Source organism: Lissotriton helveticus, chromosome 11 (genome assembly GCF_964261635.1).
Source record: "Lissotriton helveticus chromosome 11, aLisHel1.1, whole genome shotgun sequence".
Lineage (NCBI taxonomy): Eukaryota > Metazoa > Chordata > Amphibia > Caudata > Salamandridae > Lissotriton > Lissotriton helveticus.
Window position 1 is genome coordinate 15,024,530 of NC_136072.1, and position 22,580 is coordinate 15,047,109.

General features: G+C 43.8%; 1 protein-coding gene across 1 annotated transcript in view; it reads left to right on the forward strand.

Moving 5' to 3' along the window:
- The window catches only part of LOC144791062 (putative cation-transporting ATPase 13A4), a 270,931-nt gene that overhangs the window by 123,735 nt on the left and 124,616 nt on the right, over positions 1–22,580 (forward strand). The window contains exons 10-11 of the mRNA XM_078665705.1: positions 11,363–11,533; positions 15,986–16,143. Coding sequence (XP_078521831.1) covers positions 11,363–11,533; positions 15,986–16,143 — 329 coding nt within the window. The remainder of the gene's footprint in view (positions 1–11,362; positions 11,534–15,985; positions 16,144–22,580) is intronic.

A 22,580-nucleotide genomic window follows, 5' to 3' on the forward strand; every position in this document is an offset into this window, starting at 1 on the left:
TTGTTGTATGCAAATAAATGTCATATTAACCCCTTGCGTGCTCGTGACGGAACCATTCCGTCACGAGCCACGGTGGGGCTGTGCTGGTGACGGGATGGTTCCGTCACGGTCCGTCCGCCGTGCCTGCGCGGCGCTGATTTCGCCTGCACGGCACGTTCTATTGAGCCATTCCGTCACAAGCACAGCGCCACCGCGGCGCGTGACGGAGTGGTTCCATCATGAGCATGGTGGAGCTGCGCGGCCCTCTCCCCCCTAGCGCCAAGGGGTTAAAAGGTATAAACTGTACTCTGCTATTCACATGACATAAATCTTTTAGGGAAAGATCAAAGGCACGCGCCTGTTGTTATTTATTACCAGGCTCTTTGTTTTAGTAAGAGTTGTGATTATGAAGCAGGGTCTTGCTCAAAGAGGAGCAACATGCTTTCTGCAGCAGGAGCTGAATCGAATCAGTACCAGCCAGACATTTCTTGGTCTCCTCCACGTCTAGCTTTAGGTGTTGATGAAGAGTTATTGTTTCCAATACATTAAATATAATTAGAACATTGGAATGCTGGGAGCTCCATTGAAAACAATGGAGTGCTCCGGGCTCATAATGGCTGGTATGAGCCCGGAGCTCCAACATTCCAATGCTTCTTTGTTCACAACTCTGGCTGTGAACAAAGGCTTCAGGGACCCTGAACGGGCTTCCAATCCCCTCACCCTCCCATAAGGCTTCGTTCTTTTTTGTTAGAACATTCTGTCCTCTAGTGGCAGAATGTTCTAATAGCCTTATAGCCCTTCGTAGCCGGGCTATACCGGCTATTAAAGTCCCTCTCCCTTGTTAAAAGCCCTCGCCTTCGGATCGGGGCCTTTAACACTGGAGAGGGCCTTTAATAGCCGGTATAGCCCTCTACGGCGGGCTATAAGGCTATAATATAATATAATATAATATAATATATGGCATATTAGAACATTGGAACGTTGGGACCTCCATTGAAAACAATGGAGTGCTCCGGGCTTATATTGGCTGGTATAAGCACGGAGCTCCAACATTCCAATGTTTTTTTCTTCACAGCTCTGGCTGTGAACAAAGGCTACAAGGAGCCGGAGGGGATTCCAATCCCCTCACGCTCCCATAAGACTTTGTTCTTTTTTGTTCGAACATTCTGCCCTCTAGTGGCAGAATGTTCTAATAGCCTTATAGCCCTTTGTAGCTGGGCTATACCGGCTATTAAAGTCCCTCGCCTTCGTCTCGGGGACTTTAACGCTTTAGAGGGCCTGTAATAGCCGTTATAGCCCTCTACTGCGGGCTATAAGGCTATATTAGATTCGATATGTATCATCCCCTTGACTGTGATTGTATGGCGTTGTTGCTATCTCAGGTCCCTGCTCTTGATTTGATGGCTTTGCTCCCTATTGTAGTGTTTGCCCCAGCCAATAGATTTTCTGTATTTCAGTTTCCTCACTGGATGAGACGTATCCTTCCAATGCTGACTATAAGGCACACTTTTGTCTTTTCCTTCCGCACCCTTCTCTCTGTTTCCACCTTTCCCGCTTCCTCTCCAATTCGCTCTTGTTTATGTTTTTATTATTGAGCACTCCTATGAGTTTTCAATATTTTGCCCTCTCATATTCAAATGCAAGTTCCTGTTCTTAAATTTCAGAGTATTAGATCTGTAAGCCTTAGGGCAGACTTCACCCAAACCTTTTGCCTTAACCTCTCCTGTTTTGCTGAATTTGTTTTGTTGGCCATAGGACTCTGTACACTTTACCACTGCTAAACAGTGCTAAAGTCCTTGTGCTTAAGCCCTAAAACATGGCAACATTGGCTAACACCAGATTGGCAGGTTTAAATGTTTTTTTAAGTCCCAAGTAATGTGATAGATCATATATCAAGGGTAGGTGAGTTAAATGTTACTAGTGGGCCTGCAGCACATATTGGCACCCATTGAAGTAGACATTCAAACATGTATCAGGCCTGCCATTGCAGCCCGTGTGCAGTTTTAAACTGGCAATTCAACTTGATAAAATAAACCCATGCCTAAAACTCATTTTGTATTACATACAGGTCATTCCTAAGATTAGCCCTAGACAGCCCATTGGACAGGGTGCATTGTATTTAAAAACTTGGACATGTATGTTTAAGTTTTACATGTCCTCATTGTGAAAATCTCCCAAATGAGTTTTACACTATTGTGAGGCCTACTTCTCCCATAAGATAACATTGGTTACCTTATTAAATTTAATACGTGATAACGTTTGTTTTAGGGGCAGTAAAAATGTCATGTTTAGTATCTAATGAATAGTGATTTAAAATCCTCTTTGATGGTAGAGATATGAATTGGTGGATCAGCTTATTATGATCTCCAAAACTCTTCCCTTTCAGAGAGAGAACAATTGGTCATGTTAGGTGTCTTTGTTTCTAACCCCTTTTCACTTCCATGCGGTGTCCCACATGCACCTTCACTTAGTCCCACTTTATTTAATATCTATGTGACCCCGCTTGCAAAAGATGTTTTGGGTTTCACACATCTTCTATGCTGATGACATGCAAGTTGTTGTGGCTATTATGAGTGTCATTGAGGAGATGGCATTACGGTTCAATAACTACAGACAAGCAGTGGTTAGCTAAATGAGTAAACACTGTCTCAAGCTGAACTCTGAAAATAATGGAGGTACTCCTCTTCGGCAGAGATACCTCTGTTTGGAGCGACAAATGCTGGCCACAAAAGTTGGGTCCACTACCTACCCCAGTTCCTAGAGTGAGAAATCTAGGGATAATGTTGGGTTCCAAACTCACTTTCAATGAATAGACAAACAAACCAATTTCTCTTTGTTTCTATCAGTCAAAAATCCTCAAAAAAGATTCTGCCCTTCTTACCAGTAGACCTAAATAAAACAAGTATCTTCTCCCTTGTCTTATCTAGACTAGATCACTGTAATGCTTCGATCTTGGCATGCAGCAAGGCTCTCTCAAACAAATGCAGAGAGTGCAGAATGCAGCCGAACAGCTGTTTAAGTACTTGAAGAAAATTGACTCACTATGAAGGCCCTGTAGGAGGTCCACTGGCTCCCTATAAAAAAGTGTGGTTTTTAAGGCTCACAGGGTGCTTCATGGCACAGGCTGAGGTTACCTCAAGATTAAGCTCTCGTGGTACGACACAGGAAGAAGCCTTTGGTCAGCAACCTCTAAAACTGCCAAGGTGCCAAGCATTCACAATGCCGTGTGGGGTGGCAAAGGGTTTGTATATCAAACCTGTACGCTTTGTAATCAGCTACCCTGGTACCTTAGAAGTCAATCAAATCTATTGACTTTTAGTAAACATTTGAAAACATGGTTATTCCCACTCCCTATGTAGCTATGAGTTACTCTCTCATTGCAGAACTCTCTTTTATGTAGGCGCTAGCACCAATACAGCTCCGCGCATACGCTGCGCTTTCTAAAAAAAAAATATATATATATCACGGTAAAGTTGTATTTTAAGTCACAGTTCTGAAAATGCCACTTTCGGAGAGTTGCAGTTTTCTTGTCCTAGCCATTTGGTGCCTGCAGGCTGAATAGGTGTAGTTGGCAGTTGGTCTTTGTGTATTCCTCCCAGCCAGCCACACAATAGAGGGACTGAGTGTTGGCGGGTTGGGCTAATCAAGCAGGATGGAGTGGCATACCTGTGCACAGCCCCCACTTCCACTTTAAAGGCACTAGCTCAGCTCATGCACAAAGAACTTCACTTTAGCCCATTGTGATTGCAAACAGCCTATGACCAGGAAGGGAGACAGAAAATTCCAGGCACTTCCATGGGGAAAAACTCCAGAAGTATAAAAATGCCAGACCCACGTCTGAACCTGCAGAAGTACTCTCAGAGGACTGCTCTGCTGCCTGTGCCCTGCTGTGAACTTCAGAGTACTGACCTGCAGCTGCAAGCGGACTGCCCTTCTACCTGAAGTCTTCCCTATGCCCTCAGAGGACTATCCTGCTGCTTGGGAGCAGCTTTCCTGCTTGTATCTAAGACTTCCAGAGTGACTCCAAGGGCGAGTTGGCTGGCCACCTAATTAGAGCATCAAGGAGAGAAAAGGCTCCAAACATCTTGAGTCTGCACCTGGACCCAGCCTGGGTGAGCCCTGACCCTCCCTAGAGGTGCCTCAACAGTCCTGGTGCTCTTGGAAGTGGTGCTAAATCTGCCCAGATAGCCCACATCTCAAACCAGAGACCTTTCAGCCAAAACGTGCTATGAGAACCGAGAGATGGCCAGGACCTACCTGCTTGCCAATCAGCCCAAGGTGCATCGCCGGTCTGTCTGACTTCGCAGTCACTCCCCTGCATTCGTCACCACAGCAGCAAATCTTGTTCAGTGGCTCCTTGTGGAAGGAGTATCCGGCCTTGTGAAAAAGAGATTAAGTCCAAACAAAGAAATCTTCACCACAACCTCGTCCAGCAGCTCGCTGACGACTATGCTTTCTTCTCTGACACTGCTGGCTGGTTTGCACCACTGACCTTCACCTTTTCGGACATTTTACTTTAAACAGTGTTCTACTTACGAAGGTAAGCAGAGACCAGGCCCAATCCACTTCATAACTCCATACCTTTTGACTATGCCCCTTAGATGACCGTGGTTGTCGCTTTGATCTTTTAGGCACTATTTTTCACTTTACACTTTAAAAATTCATAACTCTGATTCTACTGATTGGATTCTTGTTGAATTGGAGTCCAATGGAATCCAATAATGTATTAAAATGTCCTCTACTTTTCTAAATTGGTGTGGGATTTTCCTTGTGTTGTGTTTTTGATTTACTACTATTTAAGTGCGCATAAATACTCTACTCATTGAATAAGTTGTCTGACTTTTTTTTTAAAAACATGTTTTAATAACCTTTTTTAATACAACTAACAGTATGAGTCTACAGCATTGCTCATACAGCAATATCAGGATGTGGGCATTACATAGAAAGCCTGACTGCTTTTATGCCACTCTATCAGAGGGTTAAGCACAGGTTAATTTAGTGACTTTTGAGTTTTTCACCCTGACAAGGATTGTGGCTGTTGCTGGAGTAGGTTTTTACCCCCTTCAACCAAATCCCATTTTCTCACAGAGGTAAATGAAAAATGACAACATGGCCACCAGGGCATCATGACCTATAAATGACATAACATATGTGCATCTGCAACCATCCTAGAAATAATTGTATTTAACCACATCGCTGCTTAAGAGTTTCCCCTGCTGTGCTGGACAGCAACGAAAACGGGTGTGGTCATGACGAGCTCGTCATGAGCACCTGAGAGGTATATGCCATGACGAGCTGAGCTCGTCATGAGCATGGAAGGGGTTAATACAAAACCCTTTACTAGGTGACCACTCATACAGTTGCATGCACGTGCAGCTGACGTGATGCACCGATGGACGGTTTTGGCTCTAGCTAATGCCAGTGTAAATAAGCGCTGACTAAGCCAATAGCCCATCATGTTACTGCCAAAAGCCTATTCTTTCACCAATGCTTGTTAGTCTCTATTGTCCAAAACTTTCAGGAACCCTTCCATTGAGACTTGTAGGATACTCACTTATAATCATAAAAGTAGAATACTCCCGCCTATGTGCTGGAATCCTGGAACGCTTCTTTCATATTTAGTAAATGCAAGTCCATTTTTAGTTGGAGGAAGACACCTCATTGTTATACAGCATGGGGGCACCTCCTCGAATATTTAGCATAGCTTTACTAGCATTATCCCTGCTTTACCCCTCCCATGCTCATGACGAACTCAGCTCGTCATGAAGCACGGTTGCGCTGTGCTCATGACGTCATGACGGTCGTGGCGCTCCCATGCGGTAATAATTCCCCTGCTGTGCTGAACGTTCCAAGACAACGGGTGTGGTCAGGACGAGCTCAGCTTGTCATGAGCACAGCGCCACCGTACTGCATGAAGAGCCGAGCTCGTCATGAGCACCGGGGCTCTGTGCGCACCCCCCTCCCCCCAGCACAGCGGGGGAATTACCCCTCGCAGCCAAAGGGGGTAATGACCACAAGGCAGCAACCACATGAAGGCATGTGTACTGTCCTCTCAATGAATGTTATATTCTCCCCTCTCTGGTAGAGATAAATGCAAGGAAAGGATGCCTGCCTAGTCATTTGTGGAATATAGTCAAAAAAACAATACGGCAGCTCTAACAATCCAGCGGCTTTCCTCGCCCAGCTTTCACTTTACTGGCAGTTTGCCTCACAGCCCCAGTTCTTTTGAAGGGCTTTCAATGAGATCTTGGTTATCAAAAAAAATGAAAATTCTTGTTTCTGACTTCAGTGAGGATACCTACAATGTAGAACCAGGATGAAAAGTAATTAACATTTTCTTCTGCATTATAGGATTCTCACTGATATTCAAACAGGTAGAAACGAATAGCAACCATATCCCTAGTCCGTGGTCGTCAAGAAATTATACAAGATAAATAAATGTTACTCCTAGGTACTAGTACTCAAGCTACAATTAAGTCACTAAAACTCTTCAAGACAGCTTGACCTACTCAAGTCTCAGCTCTTGAATTTTCATCCAAACAATAATGTTTAATGAAAGTGTATATTGATTCCCAGGCAGCTGCTGTACAGATTTCTTTTTAAGAAAACATTTCTTAACTGATCTCAAGATCTTGCCTTACTGCATATAGAGTCACCCCTAGGTACCCCAAGAAGAGGTTTATGAACTAGTGTATAACAACAAGAAGCTTCAGAGACTACCCACCCACTACCCATGGCTTGTTTAGAAGAAGCCATACTGGTCCTTAGAAGACCATAGTTCATGAGCAGTTGATTTGTTTGCTTGGGAGCATGGATTTTTGAAAAATATTGATAAGGAAATAGTCTGATTTATGTGAAAATAAGATGCAACCTTGGGCAAATGTGAAGGATGTGTCCTTGGAACTACTCTGCTGCTATAAAATACTGAATAGGGCTCCACTGCTGAAAGAGATTGGATTTCAGTAGCTCGTCTAGCAAAAGTAATGGTCACTAAAAAAAAGCTACCTTCAATGAAAGGTGCTGCAAGGAACCCTTATGTGTAGGCCATTAACTTTGATAAAACCAGATTTAGTTCTAATGAGGTTGGAAGTGGTATAATTGAAGGGAAAGTTTTTGATTACTGGGATGGTAAAATAGGATTTTTGAGATGGCCCTTCTCTATATGCAGTAATGGCAGACAGATGAACTTTAATGAAAGATTGTTTGTAAATTTGACTTTGAAGATAAACTAAATAAGGAACAATGGGCCAGATGTAGGTAGGCTTTTAGCGGTCGGTAACTGCTTAAATCGTCCGTTACCGACCGGTAATAGCCTTTTCCTATGTAGGTGGTATATTTACCGAATCATCATTCATCATTTACCGATTCGGTATTTACCGAATCAGTAAATGAGATGTAGGAAGCACTTTAAAGAGTGCTTTTATGCTCTAAGGATTCGTTATTTACCACCAACTATTGATTGGTGGTAAAGAAGAAATTCCTGTGTAAATGCAAATGTGTGCATTTACACCTGTGCCATCTGACAGACATACATGCCCTTAGGGCATGTATGTATGCCACATGTGCACACCAGCCCTATTCAGGGGTGCAACAGGGTGTCAAAGTGACACCCTGCCACCCTTGACTATTTCCCTATTTTATCGAATCGGCATTTACCGAATCGGTAATTGACATTCATTCCTATGGGCCTCCAGGCAATTACCAAATCTGTAAATACCGATTCGGTAATTACCGAATCTTAACGATTCGGTAATTTTTACCGAATAATTGCCTGCATAGGATTTACCGATTCTAAAATACCGAATCAGTAAAAATATTTTAGAATCGGTAAAACCTATTTACCTACATCTAGCCCAATATTTCTTCTTGGCAAAGAACTGGGTTATGCCCATTATTCTAGCACCATACAACAAATCGTTTCCATTTTAAAGCATGTGAAGCTCTTGTGGTAGGTCATTTAGCAAATTTAAAATGTTAATTTTGGGGGTGGCTAACAGGGTCCAACAGTAGAGTTCAGTCCAGGCTTAGTTGATACTGGGCAGCTGGACAGTTGCACAGAAAGGCCTCTTGAAGCTTGTTGTGTCCCTATAGCTTGAGCAGGAGGTCAACCTTATGAACCTTGACCTCTACTTCTTTGTCCTGAGTACACGAAAAAGTGCAGGTTCAGTTCTCCAGGGTTCCTCTCAGGTTGCAGACAGTAGGTTCAATCACCTTCTCAACTTCCTCAGGTCCTGGAGTGTTCTGTAGTGAGTGCCTGGAGATGCCTCACTTATGCCTGGCACAAACTAGTGGGTAGGAATGACACTTGGGGACACCCTAATGAATGAGTAAAAGCTCCCAAGGTTAGCTCTCCCCACTTTGGGCATTTTCAAGTTGGCCAAAATCTTCGGACACACTAAAGTTGGACAATGAGGGTTGGGTGTGTGTGTAGCGGGAGAGTTCTGTTGTAACCCTTGTGTCCTCCTACTTCTAACACTAAAATCCAATTTGAGGCCAGTCCTGTACCCACAGCAAACTTAGAGACAGAAATCCTATAGAACAAAACACCAACTGCTTTACTGTAATGTTTAAATACATTATATGTATTTTTTAACTAAATCCTAGACCTTTCTATTTTGCACAATTGAGTTAGGTATGTACTCAGTTCTGGTGTAGGTAAAGGATATGGCATTATAAAATGGTCATAAGTTATCAACCATGAAGTTAGGTTCTTGTGTTGCTGAGTGCAATCCTTACTGAAACTCTTTCTCCAGTCCCCTCCTTCTGCAGTAAGGAGTTCCACTTGGTTCCATTCTCTCGCTAAAACATTTCAGTTTACGCATGGAACTAAGGGGGTCCTTATGATGGTGGTCTGACATTCGTCAGGCCGCCACCGTCGCGGGGCCGCGGGGGTCACGTGGCAAAATGCACTGTTGGCATCACTCTGCACTACGTGGCAGGCACGACGGGGTGCCTGCCACCTGGTGCAGGGAAATGTAGGGGGGTACCATAGGTACGCCCCCAGTGCACACCCACCTCCTCCCAACACAAAGGGGGCCTGCAACGGGCCCCCAAAACCAATCCCCACCAGCCTTTCAATGGCGGTTTACCCGCCACTGAAAGGCTGGCTGGAGCCAGCATCCTAATGTAGTGGATGGTGACTGTTAGGCCCCACCACCATTTTATGGATGCAGGCAGCTCCACCAGGCAATCGTAATGATCGCCTGTGGCGGTTCCGTCGTGGATAGTCTTTGTGTCCGCCATGGACTCAGTCTGGATCTCCCGCCATCGTAATGTGGCGCGGGGAAAATCGTGTTCCGATGGCGGAAGGCCCGCCACCGTACGGCTGGCGGTGGAGGGCCTTCTGCAATCATAAGGACCCCCTACATTTTTGCCTTCTCAGGCTATCAAACATTTTCCTTAATCATTCTGCTGACAACACTTAGCTTTCCTTGAAAATCTCTTCACCAGAAAACATCTTAAGGAGGTCATTTTCTAACACAGTTTTTCAATTATAACCAGGCGCAGTTCAGCCTTCTATAAGCCGTCCAGGCATGGCAGGTACTGTTGTCTTCACGTACAGCCCCTAAAGCCTGATTCCACAGATAATGGATTTGCCATCTTCTCAATCTTAAATAATGGAAGTCACCACCATTCCTGATTTATGCACAATTATTATCTTGTAAGCCATTCAAACAAGATGTCGTCTGACATTATCTTTCTAAAACTATGAAAGCATCTAGTCATTCAACTAATGACAGAGATATACCACCAGGTGCGACTTTCGCCTGGGTCAAAAGTCTGCTTTTTACCACATCAATGTTAAATAAGAACAAATGCCAACCTATAGTCAATATAGTTTAGTCTGGGTTGACATCCCGTTACCTTATATGTTCATCAGGAAACATCTGGGATGCACATCTTGAGGCACATATTCTATGTCAGACATTCCGAGGTTTATGTCCGACATTCCAATTTCTGATTAAATTTAGTATATAAGGACTGAAACTTGAGCACTTGTCAGGAGAGGTCCTTCACCCAGAATATTGCCCGAGATTCTGCCAGAGATGGTCCCACCTACTGCCTGCACACTGCTCACTTCGCAGATGCAACATCTCATCTGAAGCCTAGAGCTGCGTCGCAGAGGAAGACCACAGCAGGTGTTTGCCCTTCACGGAGAACTGTATCTTCATACCTCTGCCCAGATTCACCCCTTCTCTCTTTTCTGTGGGAAGATGCTCACACATGTAGTTTTACTAGATAGTTGTAAATGTGGGAAGGACAAGAGGAAGTGGCTGGAAAAAGGGTAGTACTTACTACTAATTTGGAGAGGTTTAGGGAGGAGTATTGATGTTTCCCACTAAAAATAAGCCTATGGCTATTCAGGAACTGCACTTCTAAGTTACTACAGCAAAAAAGTAGTAAATAGTAGTAAATGTACTCCAAGTACAACTCATGGTCAACCACTGGTACTGCAATGCCCACTCATATAAAATAATGGATTCAAGAACCTAACATACAACACCATATGAAATCATACTGAAATAAATTATTTTATTTGGACTTTAAAAAATATATATTATTTCAAAGTAATGTTAAAAAAAGTAGACAAATAAAAAATAGAACATTTCCTATTTTATTGGCTTTTAATAAAATGATTACATTTATTTAAAATATTTTGTCCAGAACTTTTTGTATTTTGTATTACATTATAAGTAAATACAAACATAATTTAGGTGGCTTTAAAAAAAATGTTTCAAAAATAATTGAATTTATATATGTAAATAAAGTAACATTTTACTTCAAAATGAAGTCAATAGTGTTGTACCTTTTTTATTTTGATTTACATTAATACATAAAATAGAAAGTTACAATACTTTTTAACATGAAAATATATTTACTATTTTTTTTAATTCAATAACATTTTCTAATTTTGCCTATACTTTACTATAGAGAGTTCCTTCCCCAGTGACAGACAAGTCTGCCTACATATCAAAAATTATTATTAGTAACTTTGCACTATTATGTTAATTTAAAATTAAATTTAATTAAGTGTGTGCTAAGGGAACGCTTGGTAACAACACGTTCTTTGCAGTGCCCATGTTTTAAAGGCACTGAGTAGTTTAAATTGTGGGTTAAATGATGTTTCCCGGTCAAAGAGCTGTATTTTGAGTGTGTGCATTCATGTTTGCAAGTGTATTTGTCTCGTCTTGTGGTTGGTGAGGAAATCTGTTATGCTCCTATTTAGGATTTTGTTGTGTTACAGTTTTCCTGACTGCTTCTGAACATTAAATGTTTTTTTTAAATTACTTGATAAATACCTCAATTGACCCACTCTTGTAAAAGAGTTCCTTCTACCAGAACTCTGATAATGAAAAGTAATTCAGAATATTTGTTCTTAAAGGGGAGAGTGTTCCAGTCACAAAGATGCCATTACCGGACGCGGACGGCTCCATGCCCTGGAAGGTGTTCAGCGGAGAAGATTATAAGCGACACATCCTATTCTGTGGCACCAACGTCATCCAGAGCAAGACATCTGCTTCTGATCCCGGAAGAGCTGTAGTTCTGCAAACTGGTTGGTTTCATGATTGAATTATCTTTGTTTTTAGGTCTTGGCTGCAGACAACTTCACCTGTCTGTGGCAGGCCTATTGTTGTAGAAATATTATGTATATTTAATGTGGGCTTTGGGGCAGCTTCTTGCTTATGATTGGATGACTTTCTTGTTTATCTCATGTCTCCCTTCTGATTTGATACATTTTCCTCAGTTTCTTACATTTGTTTTCCTGGGAGCTAGTCTTACAGTGTTCTGATTGGATAAGTTGTATCCTTCCTCTTCTGAATTGCAGGAACTCTTTTTTCTTTTCCATTAAGCACTCCATGGGAATGCAAGTGTTTCCTTGTTCCTTTTGAATTTCATTGCCCACTGCTTTCTCTTAGTGCTTTCTCCCACGTCATGGTCCCCCATTCCGCTTTTCTCAATTAAGTGACCACAACCCCAAATGCTCTCTATCCTATTTTCCCACTCAAAGATGTTCTCTGGTCTAGCTCCCCATTCCCCTCGCGATTTTTTATTTGGCTTTTTTTTGCAAGGGCCTGCCAGCCTCAGAGAGTTTGAACAGACTGAGGGTAGGGGCCGTCGAGATCCACACCTGACAGATGTAGTATTCTTAAGTAAAGAGCAGAACTGCAAAGAACCAAGTCGCACTTCCCTCTTTACTCCTCACCAAGGAAAAAAAATCATAAAACCTCACAATTCACAAAGGTTCAGCACTACACAATGTCATTATATGATAATGTTCAAAGCAGTGAGCACATGAAGAAAAATCCAAAATCCACTTATTCGTCTTTTTTTGTACAAAGGCTGGTCTTTATTGATTTCTCATTAAAATCTCAAAGGATCATAGCCGACGCGTTTCATCTCAAACAGAGACTTCTTCAGGGCTTATTTATATACAAATGACATTTTCATTAATTGCGACACAATCGCATGGATTTCACTTTTCGGAAGAGTTTTTTTAACATCATTCATGTCCATTTCAGCGGCATGATTACTGACAGCATGTTTCAACAACCATGTCACAGCGACGCTGTCGGTAGATGTGTATATAAATGAGTACATGAATGATGTAACAAACTCTTCTGAAAACTGAGATCCATGCGATTGTGTTGCATCACACATCAGGCACACTAGTACACACAGTATAGAAAATGTGCAGCAAATAGATGTGTGATTTCTATTCTCACACGGGGATACCTAGGCATATGATACACAGAGTTAGATCATCATAAAATTAAAGCAAGGGCTCTTCTGGGAATTTCAGGAGACTGAATGCACAACTCAACAAGAGAATTGGATACTAAACTTTGCCATCTGTAATCAGCAAGGAAGTTACAATTTTTCCAGGGCCAAGACTTCATGGCCTAGTGGCAAAATTATTCATGGAGAAAGATTCCCACCCTAGATGTGTGGTGGCCCCTGGCCATAATCTAAAATATGGTGCAAGTACAAGAATAAGGAAGAAGCATTTATCATTTCCAAAGGCGGCAAATCCAAAATTTCAGGAGTGAGCTGGATACGAGTGCTACGTCAGGATTTCCTGATGCGAAGCACCGAACATACCGGAGTTGGGTTATTGGTAGCCCCAAGTCAAGTAAGAATGGCCATTGAGATTTTAAAGTCTTGCGATATAGCGGCATCAGACCTCTGTCAGAGTCCTGTTGTCATTGGGGTTACAGCCCATGGCATCCTGCAAAGTCTGTGGCTGAGTTAAAGCCCAATAATATCTGCAGGCATAAAATTTCCCTACTGCCTGACGTAGGAGTATGACTAAGCATCCTATAACTGCCCTACCCTTACAAGAAAGGTACAGAGTCTAATCTACAAGTGGCAGTATAGCACATGCATAGGGTCTACATGAACTAAGTCCTACCCTGGCCCTAAGGTGCGCATGTGCACCCTAGGCACTAATGTGTGTGCGTGTACGCTCTAATCAATAATGGGTGTGGGCGCCCTAACTACACCTTAAGCGCTAATGTGTGTGTTCAGCATGCCAAAGGAGATGCCTAGATAAACGAAGGTTTGGTGGCACAGGCCACCAACTCGTTACGGTAGAGGCGAGCATGGAGCATAGAGCTCACCTGCAGAGTCCTGATAATAAGCCGTATATGGCCAGGCACAAGCTATATTTAGGTCTGCTAACAATAAAGGGCGAATTTCTGTGTTTTTTAATCAAATTATTAATGCTGTCACTGACATATTCACCTAACTATAACATTACTTTAACCTTTGTTTTTTCATGGAATTTCTAAGTTCTTTTTTTAAACAAAAACAGATCTTTTTATCACACCAACCTATAAAGTAACTTTTTTTTCACTGCATTTCTTGTTTTTTGATGTTAATTATGTAAATTACCATACGTAAAGATAAAAAAAACACCATGCCCGGCCTTAGGCCAAGCACAACAGGGGATTGGCAACAGGGCCAAGGCTGTAGCCAGGCCCAGCGGTGAACCCATCCAGACACAGAATCCCACCATAGACACGCAAAATATAAGCAGCTCTTGGCATTTCGGCACGCATGATTTGGGGTTGGCCACAAGGCATGACTTGCAGCCATGCCCTGTTTCCAATTCTCAGCAGGCAGCCACTCAGAGGCAGCCAACTACGCACAGCATTTGCTCATGCATGGTGTCAGGTTAGCGGCAGAGCCTGTATTGCAGTCAGGCCCTCTGACCAAACTGCCAGCAGGCTGCCAACCCCACACCATGCACAGCCTTTGCTATTCTCTGAATAGGTTTGACCATTGGACCCCAGGGACCCTATTTCCTGGGGGCAAAACATATATATTGCAGGGAGGTGGTGTTCGCCCCCTCCCTGACACTTAGTTTAACATGTGGATCTATCCCCTGGGCCAAATACAATTAAACAGTGGAGGACCGCTGCAGCCCCCTCCCCTAGCCTTAATAGGCTCTGGGGACCACAATCCCCCCCAAATACAATAGAAAATGGTTGGCGACACCATGGCCACCTCCCCAAGTCTTCTTGGGCCCTGGGGACCTCCCCCCAGATTCATCATTGTCCTCTTTTGCGAGTCCTTAATAGCGATTATTAAGGAATCGCTATTAAAGACTCGCAAAACGGGATGCATGTAGAAATCGCAATTAATTTTGCCTCAAGGCCCATAGGAATGAATGGGGAGTCTTCCAAATTTGCGATTAGCAATTAGTGAATCGCAAATAAGGAAGCGATTTCAAGGGTGCCAGGGGTGTCCAAAGGACACCCTGTAGCACCCCTGAAATGCAAATGTACACTGGTGTTGCGCACTCACATGTCCAAAGGACATCTGTGAGTGTAACATACAACTTAGAAAAATGCACTAAAGTGCATTTTTCTAAGTTTTCGCTATTTACTACGAAGATACACTTCGCGGTAAATAGCGGCCCAATATTGCGAATTCGCAATTTTAAAAAGGTTCATGAATAGCATTTAAGGAATCTCTAATTGAGATTACTTAAATGCGATTCTTCGCAATATAGCGATTCCTAGTATAGCGATTTTTGCATTTGGGATGATGAATCCCAAATGCAAAAATAGCGCTCGCAAAGGGCCAGATTCTCAGAATCTGGCCCTTTGCGAGCCGTTTTCAGCTTGATGAATCTGGCTGCTCATCCCTGGGAAGCAAAATCTAAGGAGAGGGGGCGTGCAGCCCCCTCTTCCCTTAGCCTTTTTAAGCCCTAGTAGTACCATCCCCATGGGTCAAATATAATAGAAAATTGTTTGGGGGGGCCACATGGCCACCCTCTTAAAGACTTCACCCTAGGGCCATTTCCTGTTAAAAAGTGGAGGGGGAGCTGCACAGCCCCTGAACCTTACCAGGCATTGGGGACCCCTTCCCTGGGGTCACATTTTATTAAAACCAGGAAGTGGACATGTAGCCCCCTTCCCCAAGCATTTTTAAGCCCTGAAGACCCCATCACTTGGGGCTGAGTAATTATTGAGGAGTAGGGGTGCAAGGGCCCCTTTCCTGAGCCTAATTAGGCCCCGGTGGCTGAAATGTAAATTAATAGGGGTGAGAGGCACACTTTGCATAGCCTCTGACCAGCCCTGTGGAGGGCACTCTACAGATGTTTACCAATTTTACACAGACCAGACCCCGGGTACACTACCTAAATGTATCACCCAAACTTTGGTCCCCCTTTAACATGGCTTTTAATAAACCACTAAATATTCTGGACCCATTGGACCTGACCACTAAGCCATTAAAGAGCGGCCTGCTTTAACTGATCCCCCTTCTTGTAAGCACAATTTTCAACTCCGTCTTCTTCTCCTGGTGTATGATAGCCATCATAGCCTCACAGATGTTTGCATCACCAATCCATGCTAACCCTTTTATTTATTTGCCTTGGTAATATATCAGGGATGGGTTCTGTGCCTGCCCCACACTCTGCTGCCTATTCACTTCCCTTCAATTTGTTTCTTTTTATCATTTGACTCTCATACTTTCATTGTTTCCTTGTCTCCTTTAGGGTTCAACACAGCAAAAGGTGATCTGGTGAGGTCCATTCTGTATCCCAAGCCTGTCAATTTCAAACTGCACCGAGACGCCTCCCGGTTCCTCATGTGTCTCTTTGGAGCTGGAGTAATTGCAATGATTTACTCAATCATAGTATATCACTATGCAGGGGTACGTACATCTTGCAATGCTAAGATCAAGATTTGATGCATTTGTCATTTCATTCTAAAACTTGAAAAACTGAGGATCCTTACAAACCTTATTGTACTATGTGGAAATGTTTGCCAGTATTGAATCATTCATAGATTCTCATTCTTTAAACTCACTTGTCTTTGAGGAAGGAGCCTCACAGTTGTTACAAGTAGTGTGAAGAAAGTTTTATACAGCAAAGTTCAAACAAGTGACATTGTTATCCAATTCTATTCCAACAAAAATCGAAGCAATCAAGAAGCAGCTCCTAATCCCTCGAAGGGCCACCATACCTCAGAATTCTAACCACACATAATGTGAGAGGAACTCGCCGTGAGCTTGGATCAGTTAGTCAGTGTTCCAGTGATATTCTTCTACTTCTGACCCTTAACATAAATTCTTCTCTCAGCAAGGAGAAGGTAACATCCTGGCTGCTATGTCTGACAAGAAGAAATGAAGTCAGAAAGATCTAATAAAGGCTATTCAAATCCTGTGGAAAGTCTCAGACTACATACTGAGAATCCTCATAAGGCATGAATATGTTGCCTTTATCCTTACTAAGCATGGGTGGATTTTGCGAATTGGCAATCCGCGAACTTGCGTATTTACGGATTCGCAATCCGCAAAATCCGCGAACTCTCGCTAATTTGCGGATTTTTTTTTGTGTTCGCAAGGATTTCTGCCAGTTCGCGAGGGTTCTGTACCAGTTCGCAATTGCAAACTTACTTGTCGGCTCACAACGGCCGCGACTATGTTGTTTCTACATCTGGTTCATCATCACAGGTTCACAGCACCCTCTGTTTCACCACTGCCACCCTCTGGTACACCGATGCCACCCTCTGGTACATCACTGCCACCCTCTGGTTGGTTTATCACTGTAGATTATGGGGGTGAAAAAAAGCAAGCACATCTGCCCTGCTTCAACTGACATGAATTAATTTGGGGTTGATTAATGTGTCACTGAATTTAAACTTCCAGTCTGGCTGGCACCTGCTTCCTTATCTGTAATTTGCTTTCTGTTGCAGTGCCCTTTTTTTTCACAGGACCTTTGTGGCCAATAGTTGCAAGTAGGCAACTGAACTCTGAAGGGGCCTCTCAGGAAGCACTACAGGGAATGGTTACTAATGATAAGATTGAACTTTTGCACCTGCTGAGTGCTTTCAGTTTTGTCTGTATACTAGTAGCTATTCTCTGAGCCTGCTGTGAGGGTCAGAGCAGGGTCATAGAATAGTTGCAAGTAGGCAAATGAACTCTGAAGGGGCCCCTCAGGAAGCACTACAGGGAATGGTTACTAATGATAAGATCGAACTTTTGCACCTGCTGAGTGCTTTCAGTTTTGCAAAAATCCAAATATCCAGCAGCATCCACAAAAAGTAATCCTTCCAGGTCAAGATCCAAATCAAAGTGACCAGCACATGAAGAAAGCACTGGGAGGAGCCTGGTGGACAGGAACAGGAAGTTGGAGACTGTGGGGCACTTCCTTCCTCCCACCCCTACCCCCCAAAATGGACTCCTTGCAAAGAAAAAGTGCATGCAAATGTCAACCTGAGGAGTTATTCTGATAAAAATCATAATTTTCAAGGTTCATGCTGCCTGCTGGTGGATTTCTTGTGCGAAATTACAAATTTTGCAATCTCGCAATTGCGAGATTGTCGCTGCCCGCCGCATCTACGTGTTCGCAAGTGTTTACTCCCGCGAAATTGTATAGTATTCTAGTTGGCAAGTGCGACCAAGCAAAAAATCCGCTTCGCACGGATTTTACGAATTTTCGGCAAGTTCGCGAGAGTTCGCGGATTGCGAATTTACCGAAAATCCGCGAGCGGAACGGATTTTACGCCCATGCCTAATCCTTACCTCAAACCTAAAGTCTGCAAACATGTTGTCATAATATTAAAGGATAGAGAAGCCACAATTCTCTTATGGTTGCAGAAAAAGAAAGCCATGTACAATTCTTCATCTTGGGATGAAGGAGAGGCAACAACATCTCCTCTACAAAAATGGCCAACACTTGTGAAAGAGACTCCACTCAGGAGCCCTCCAATTTTTTTTTAAATTATGCACTGGATTAAGCACTCAAAAATAACTGTGTGATTGAAAAAATACATTAAAAGAAGAATCCTTCATCTTCTGACAAACAATTTATCAAGATCAGGTTCAAGAATACAGCTCTCACATTAAGGAAATAATCTTCTTTTGAGAAAAAAAGCATTGGTGGGTCCATTGTTGACGAAACACTCATGGATGAAGCCGATGACAGCGACAACAACCACGCTGATGATGAACCTTTGGAAATTATATCATGTCCTTTTCTCCACTATAAAAGGAGCTCAATTGTGATCCCCGTATCGTCACAATTGTCCCTGAATCATTGCTCGCTCACTCACAGGACTTCGTGGTCTCTGAGTTTTCTATAGTTTCTGTTGCTGTTACCTTCAGCACGTGGACCTGTTCCTTGTCCTGGTCAGATAGAAGGTTTTCTCTGTTCTCCATTTTTTTTCTCCTTCTTGCTGGATTATTTTCTGGAGCATTACTAGACTTCCTGTTAAAATAGGACGTCTGGCACTCCCTCCGGAGATAAGAGGCCTTGACGTTGAACCAAGAAGACACTCCAAGTATCAGCCAGAAGACCTGTAAACAACCCGGAAATGGATCAGGTCCACGAAATGATTCACATTTCAGAACCTCTGGGAACGGTTCACAACCAAATGTTGCAAGACCAAAGACTGGTCGTAAAATCTCTTTATTCAGTCGCCGCCCATTTAACTGAAGTGCACCATGGATCTTCGTCTGGCTTGCATGGTGGTGATGAAACTCAACAGCAATCCAAGGAAGCTAATGGTTCTTTTTAGACACTTGCCAGGTTCATTTCACCCCCACATCTGTGCTTCTGTCAAGGTTGTAGCTGTACGCCCCTGTTTCTGACATGTTGGCAAACAACACCCAGGAAGTGGGGATAGGGAGTGAGGAAGGGGGCGTGGTCTAGTCTTCCATGCCCTCCTGCGCTTCCCCACCTCCCTGTTGGGGCCTGTAATTATATATTTTCAACACAGTTTACCTTGATTCCATGATGGCCTTAGCTCTGTTGACTTTTTCCTGTTTTCTCTCATGTTGCGGATTATACCTGCTACCCTTGTAGAAGCTCTAAGGTTGTTTTTGCTGCCTGCATCTGAGGTGTTGCCTTCAGTTGGATTCCACAACTTTGGTTTTTGGATAAATGTTTGGGGATTCTGCAGTCAGTAAGAAGAAAAAGTCTGAACCTTTTCCTATTGGATATCACATGTTAGAGTGACAGTTAAATACGTATAAGACTTTGTTTTGAGCCATTATCTTTTGCGAGACATTTTAGGAATGAATTAATTCTGGTTCTCGGTCGCTCCCTTAAAGGTCCCTCCATTTTACATATTTAGGTATTACAGGACTTTATTGAGGGGTCCTCAATTAGAACATTGAATGTTTGTATTATTTAGTATTCAGTATTACTTTGAATTTTTTCAGTATTGCCATGTATTTATTAGATTCCTGTCACTAAAACACAAGTGGAAAACTGGGAGGTGTTAGGTAAGACACTATCATACTAGGCACTATACTACTAGGCATAGACCAGGACAGCTGAGGTGAGTTATGTAAAAAACTTCTAAAAACTAACTGTGTCAGAAATACTTGAAAGTTAAAGGCTGCTATACTGTTATTTGCACAGAGGGGGTGTGGGGGCTTATAGAAATAACGATTTGCACTCCCAATCAGCTTTCAAAAATACTGTTGTGTATCTGAAATGTACTGACCATTTGCACTGTAAAACTGTTACTATTACTGTGACTCGCAACAAGTTTTGTTTATGTTTTTGTCCTCTTTAACCGCTTGAGTCACCTGCGAAAGTTAAGAGGGCAGACACACTGTGTGTGGGGGAACATAGAAAATGTAGCGGTCCCATTTTGAGCATAACGCGCCCTAGTGTCTAGTGACAGGGAGGAATAGTCTAGCCCCTCCTATATCTTGATGACCGCAGTACGGCTGCGCCAAAGGCCCGCCTAAGGCCAGCTCATCTGTGCCCGACCGTGACTTGACCGCGGCCAGCGCTAGACACTATGCCTGTTTGGAGTCAGAAGTCTACACCAAAAATTGTGTATACAGCATCCAAATACAAGGTATGATGTAAGGGGATTCAGGCCCGTTCCGGAAGCATGTTTTCCAAAGCACTTGCCTTTGATAGAACAGCTGTGAAAAGCTAGAGAGCGATTGGCGACACCACGAAAAGGTTATAAACAGGCCTTTAATTCATACCACAAAAACATAAAGCAAACAAGCAGAATTTTTTATTCCCAATTAATAACAGTTTTGTTTGAGTCCTTCGGCATCAAGGTCATATCGTATGCTGATGATACACAGCTATTGCTCACATACGAAGGCGACGCAGTAGGGCTAGCAAATATGTTCTCACTCTGCATAAAGCCTCAACTAGGCTGGCTTAGAATAAACCAACTACAATGCTCCCCAAAGAAAACAGAGACTCTGTTGTTTGGGGCTGATCCCCTGGTAGTGTGGACAGGAACCTGGTCCAGTTCAACACCCCCGCCCCCTGCCCAATGGAAGTAGCCAAAACCTGGTCTTTCTGTTTGACACAGAACTTTCCTTTAAAGCCCAGACTGCAGCACTAGTAAATTGTGCATTTGGATCCTAAGAATGTTCCGGAAATTCCAGAACTTCCTTCCGCATCTTGCACAGGTTACAATGATTAGGGCTCTGGTTCTGTCGAGGCTGGACTGTTGTGTTCGATGATAGATTCCGAATGAATTTCCTGATTCATGCCCTTATATAGGTATAATTCACATTGCCCTTATATAAGCATAGAAATCCAGTCCTTATTTCGTCATAACCCATGCTACCCAAATACAGGCATGGCTACTTCCTTCCGTTCATCTACGTCACAATGCTTTATTGGAAAACCAGACTCTTAAGCCATTCAATCAATCATAGACATTTATAGAGCGCTCTACTTACCCTGAGGGTCTCAAGGCGCTAGGGGGAGGGGGGTGCTGCTACTGCCCGAACAGCCAGGTCTTGAGCTTCTTCCTGAAGGCGAGGTGGTCTTGGGTCAGGCGCAGGTCGGTCGGTCGGGAGTTCCAGGTCTTGGCGGCCAGGTAGGAGAAGGACCTTCCTCCTGTTGTCGTTCTTCGGATGCGGGGGACGGCGGCGAGGGCGTGACTGGCTGATCGGAGGTGTCGTTTGGGATCGTAGAAGTTGATGCGGGTGTTGAGGTAGCTCGGGCCTTGATCGTGGAGGGCTTTGTGTGTGTGGGTGAGGAGACGGAAGGTGATTCTCTTGTTGACCGGGAGCCAGTGCAGGTCTCTTAGGTGTCCGGAGATGTGGCTGTGTCGTGGGACGTCGAGGATGAGTCTGGCTGAGGCGTTCTGGATCCGTTGGAGTCTCTTCTGGAGCTTGGCGGTGGTTCCGGCGTAGAGGGCGTTGCCGTAGTCCAGTCGGCTGGTGACGAGTGCCTGGGTGACAGTCTTCCTGGTCTCGGTGGGGATCCACCGGAAGATCTTCCGTAGCATGCCCAGGATGTTGAAGCACGACGAGGAGACGGCGTTGACTTGCCTGGTCATGGAGAGGGAGGAGTCAAGGATGAAGCCCAGGTTGCGTGCGTGGTCTGTCGGTTTGGGTGCGGTTCCCAGGGCGGGGGGCCACCAGGAGTCGTCCCAGGCGGAGGGCGAGGATCCCAGGATGAGGACTTCCGTCTTGTCCGAGTTCAGCTTCAGGCGGCTGGTCGACATCCACTCGGCTACCTCTTTCATTCCTTCGTGAAGGTTGGCTCTGGCGGCGGCGGGGTCGTTGGCCATTAGGTACTTCCCCTTGCCTGGATATTGATTTCTCCAAGAACTCATTATTATGCATGAACAACTATTCCTTAGGGGTTCATTCATGAAGTTCATATGCCCGTCTTTTACGTCAATACTGGCATTCCTAAGCACCTTCAAGGTATAAATATACCTTCACTTGCTATGGCAAAGCACTGTGTGATTCGGTGCAGTTCGACTACCTACTTGCACGACGCAGCTCGCCACAGCAAGTATCAAAGGAAGCCAAGTCTCCAGCTGGCACACTGACAAGACGATGACATCCTCCTGCAGAGAATCCAGCTCCAGTGTTTCGGACTCCCCTTGCAGGGTGTTGGGAAATCGAGTCTCGTGAAAGAGATACCAGACCTCCTTCATTCTAAGGTATTGAGCTGATTAGAACCTAGAGAAACATTTGGCAATTTTTGGCAGAACTAAAACTTATGCTAAACAGCACCTACTTCTGGCCTGGTACTAGACTTAGGTTAGGTACATTGGGGTAGGCGTATTTTAGAAGCACCAGTTGAATATTTTAGCCTGTTTATTTATGGATGTATTTTTATATATGTTATTGCAACAGACAAT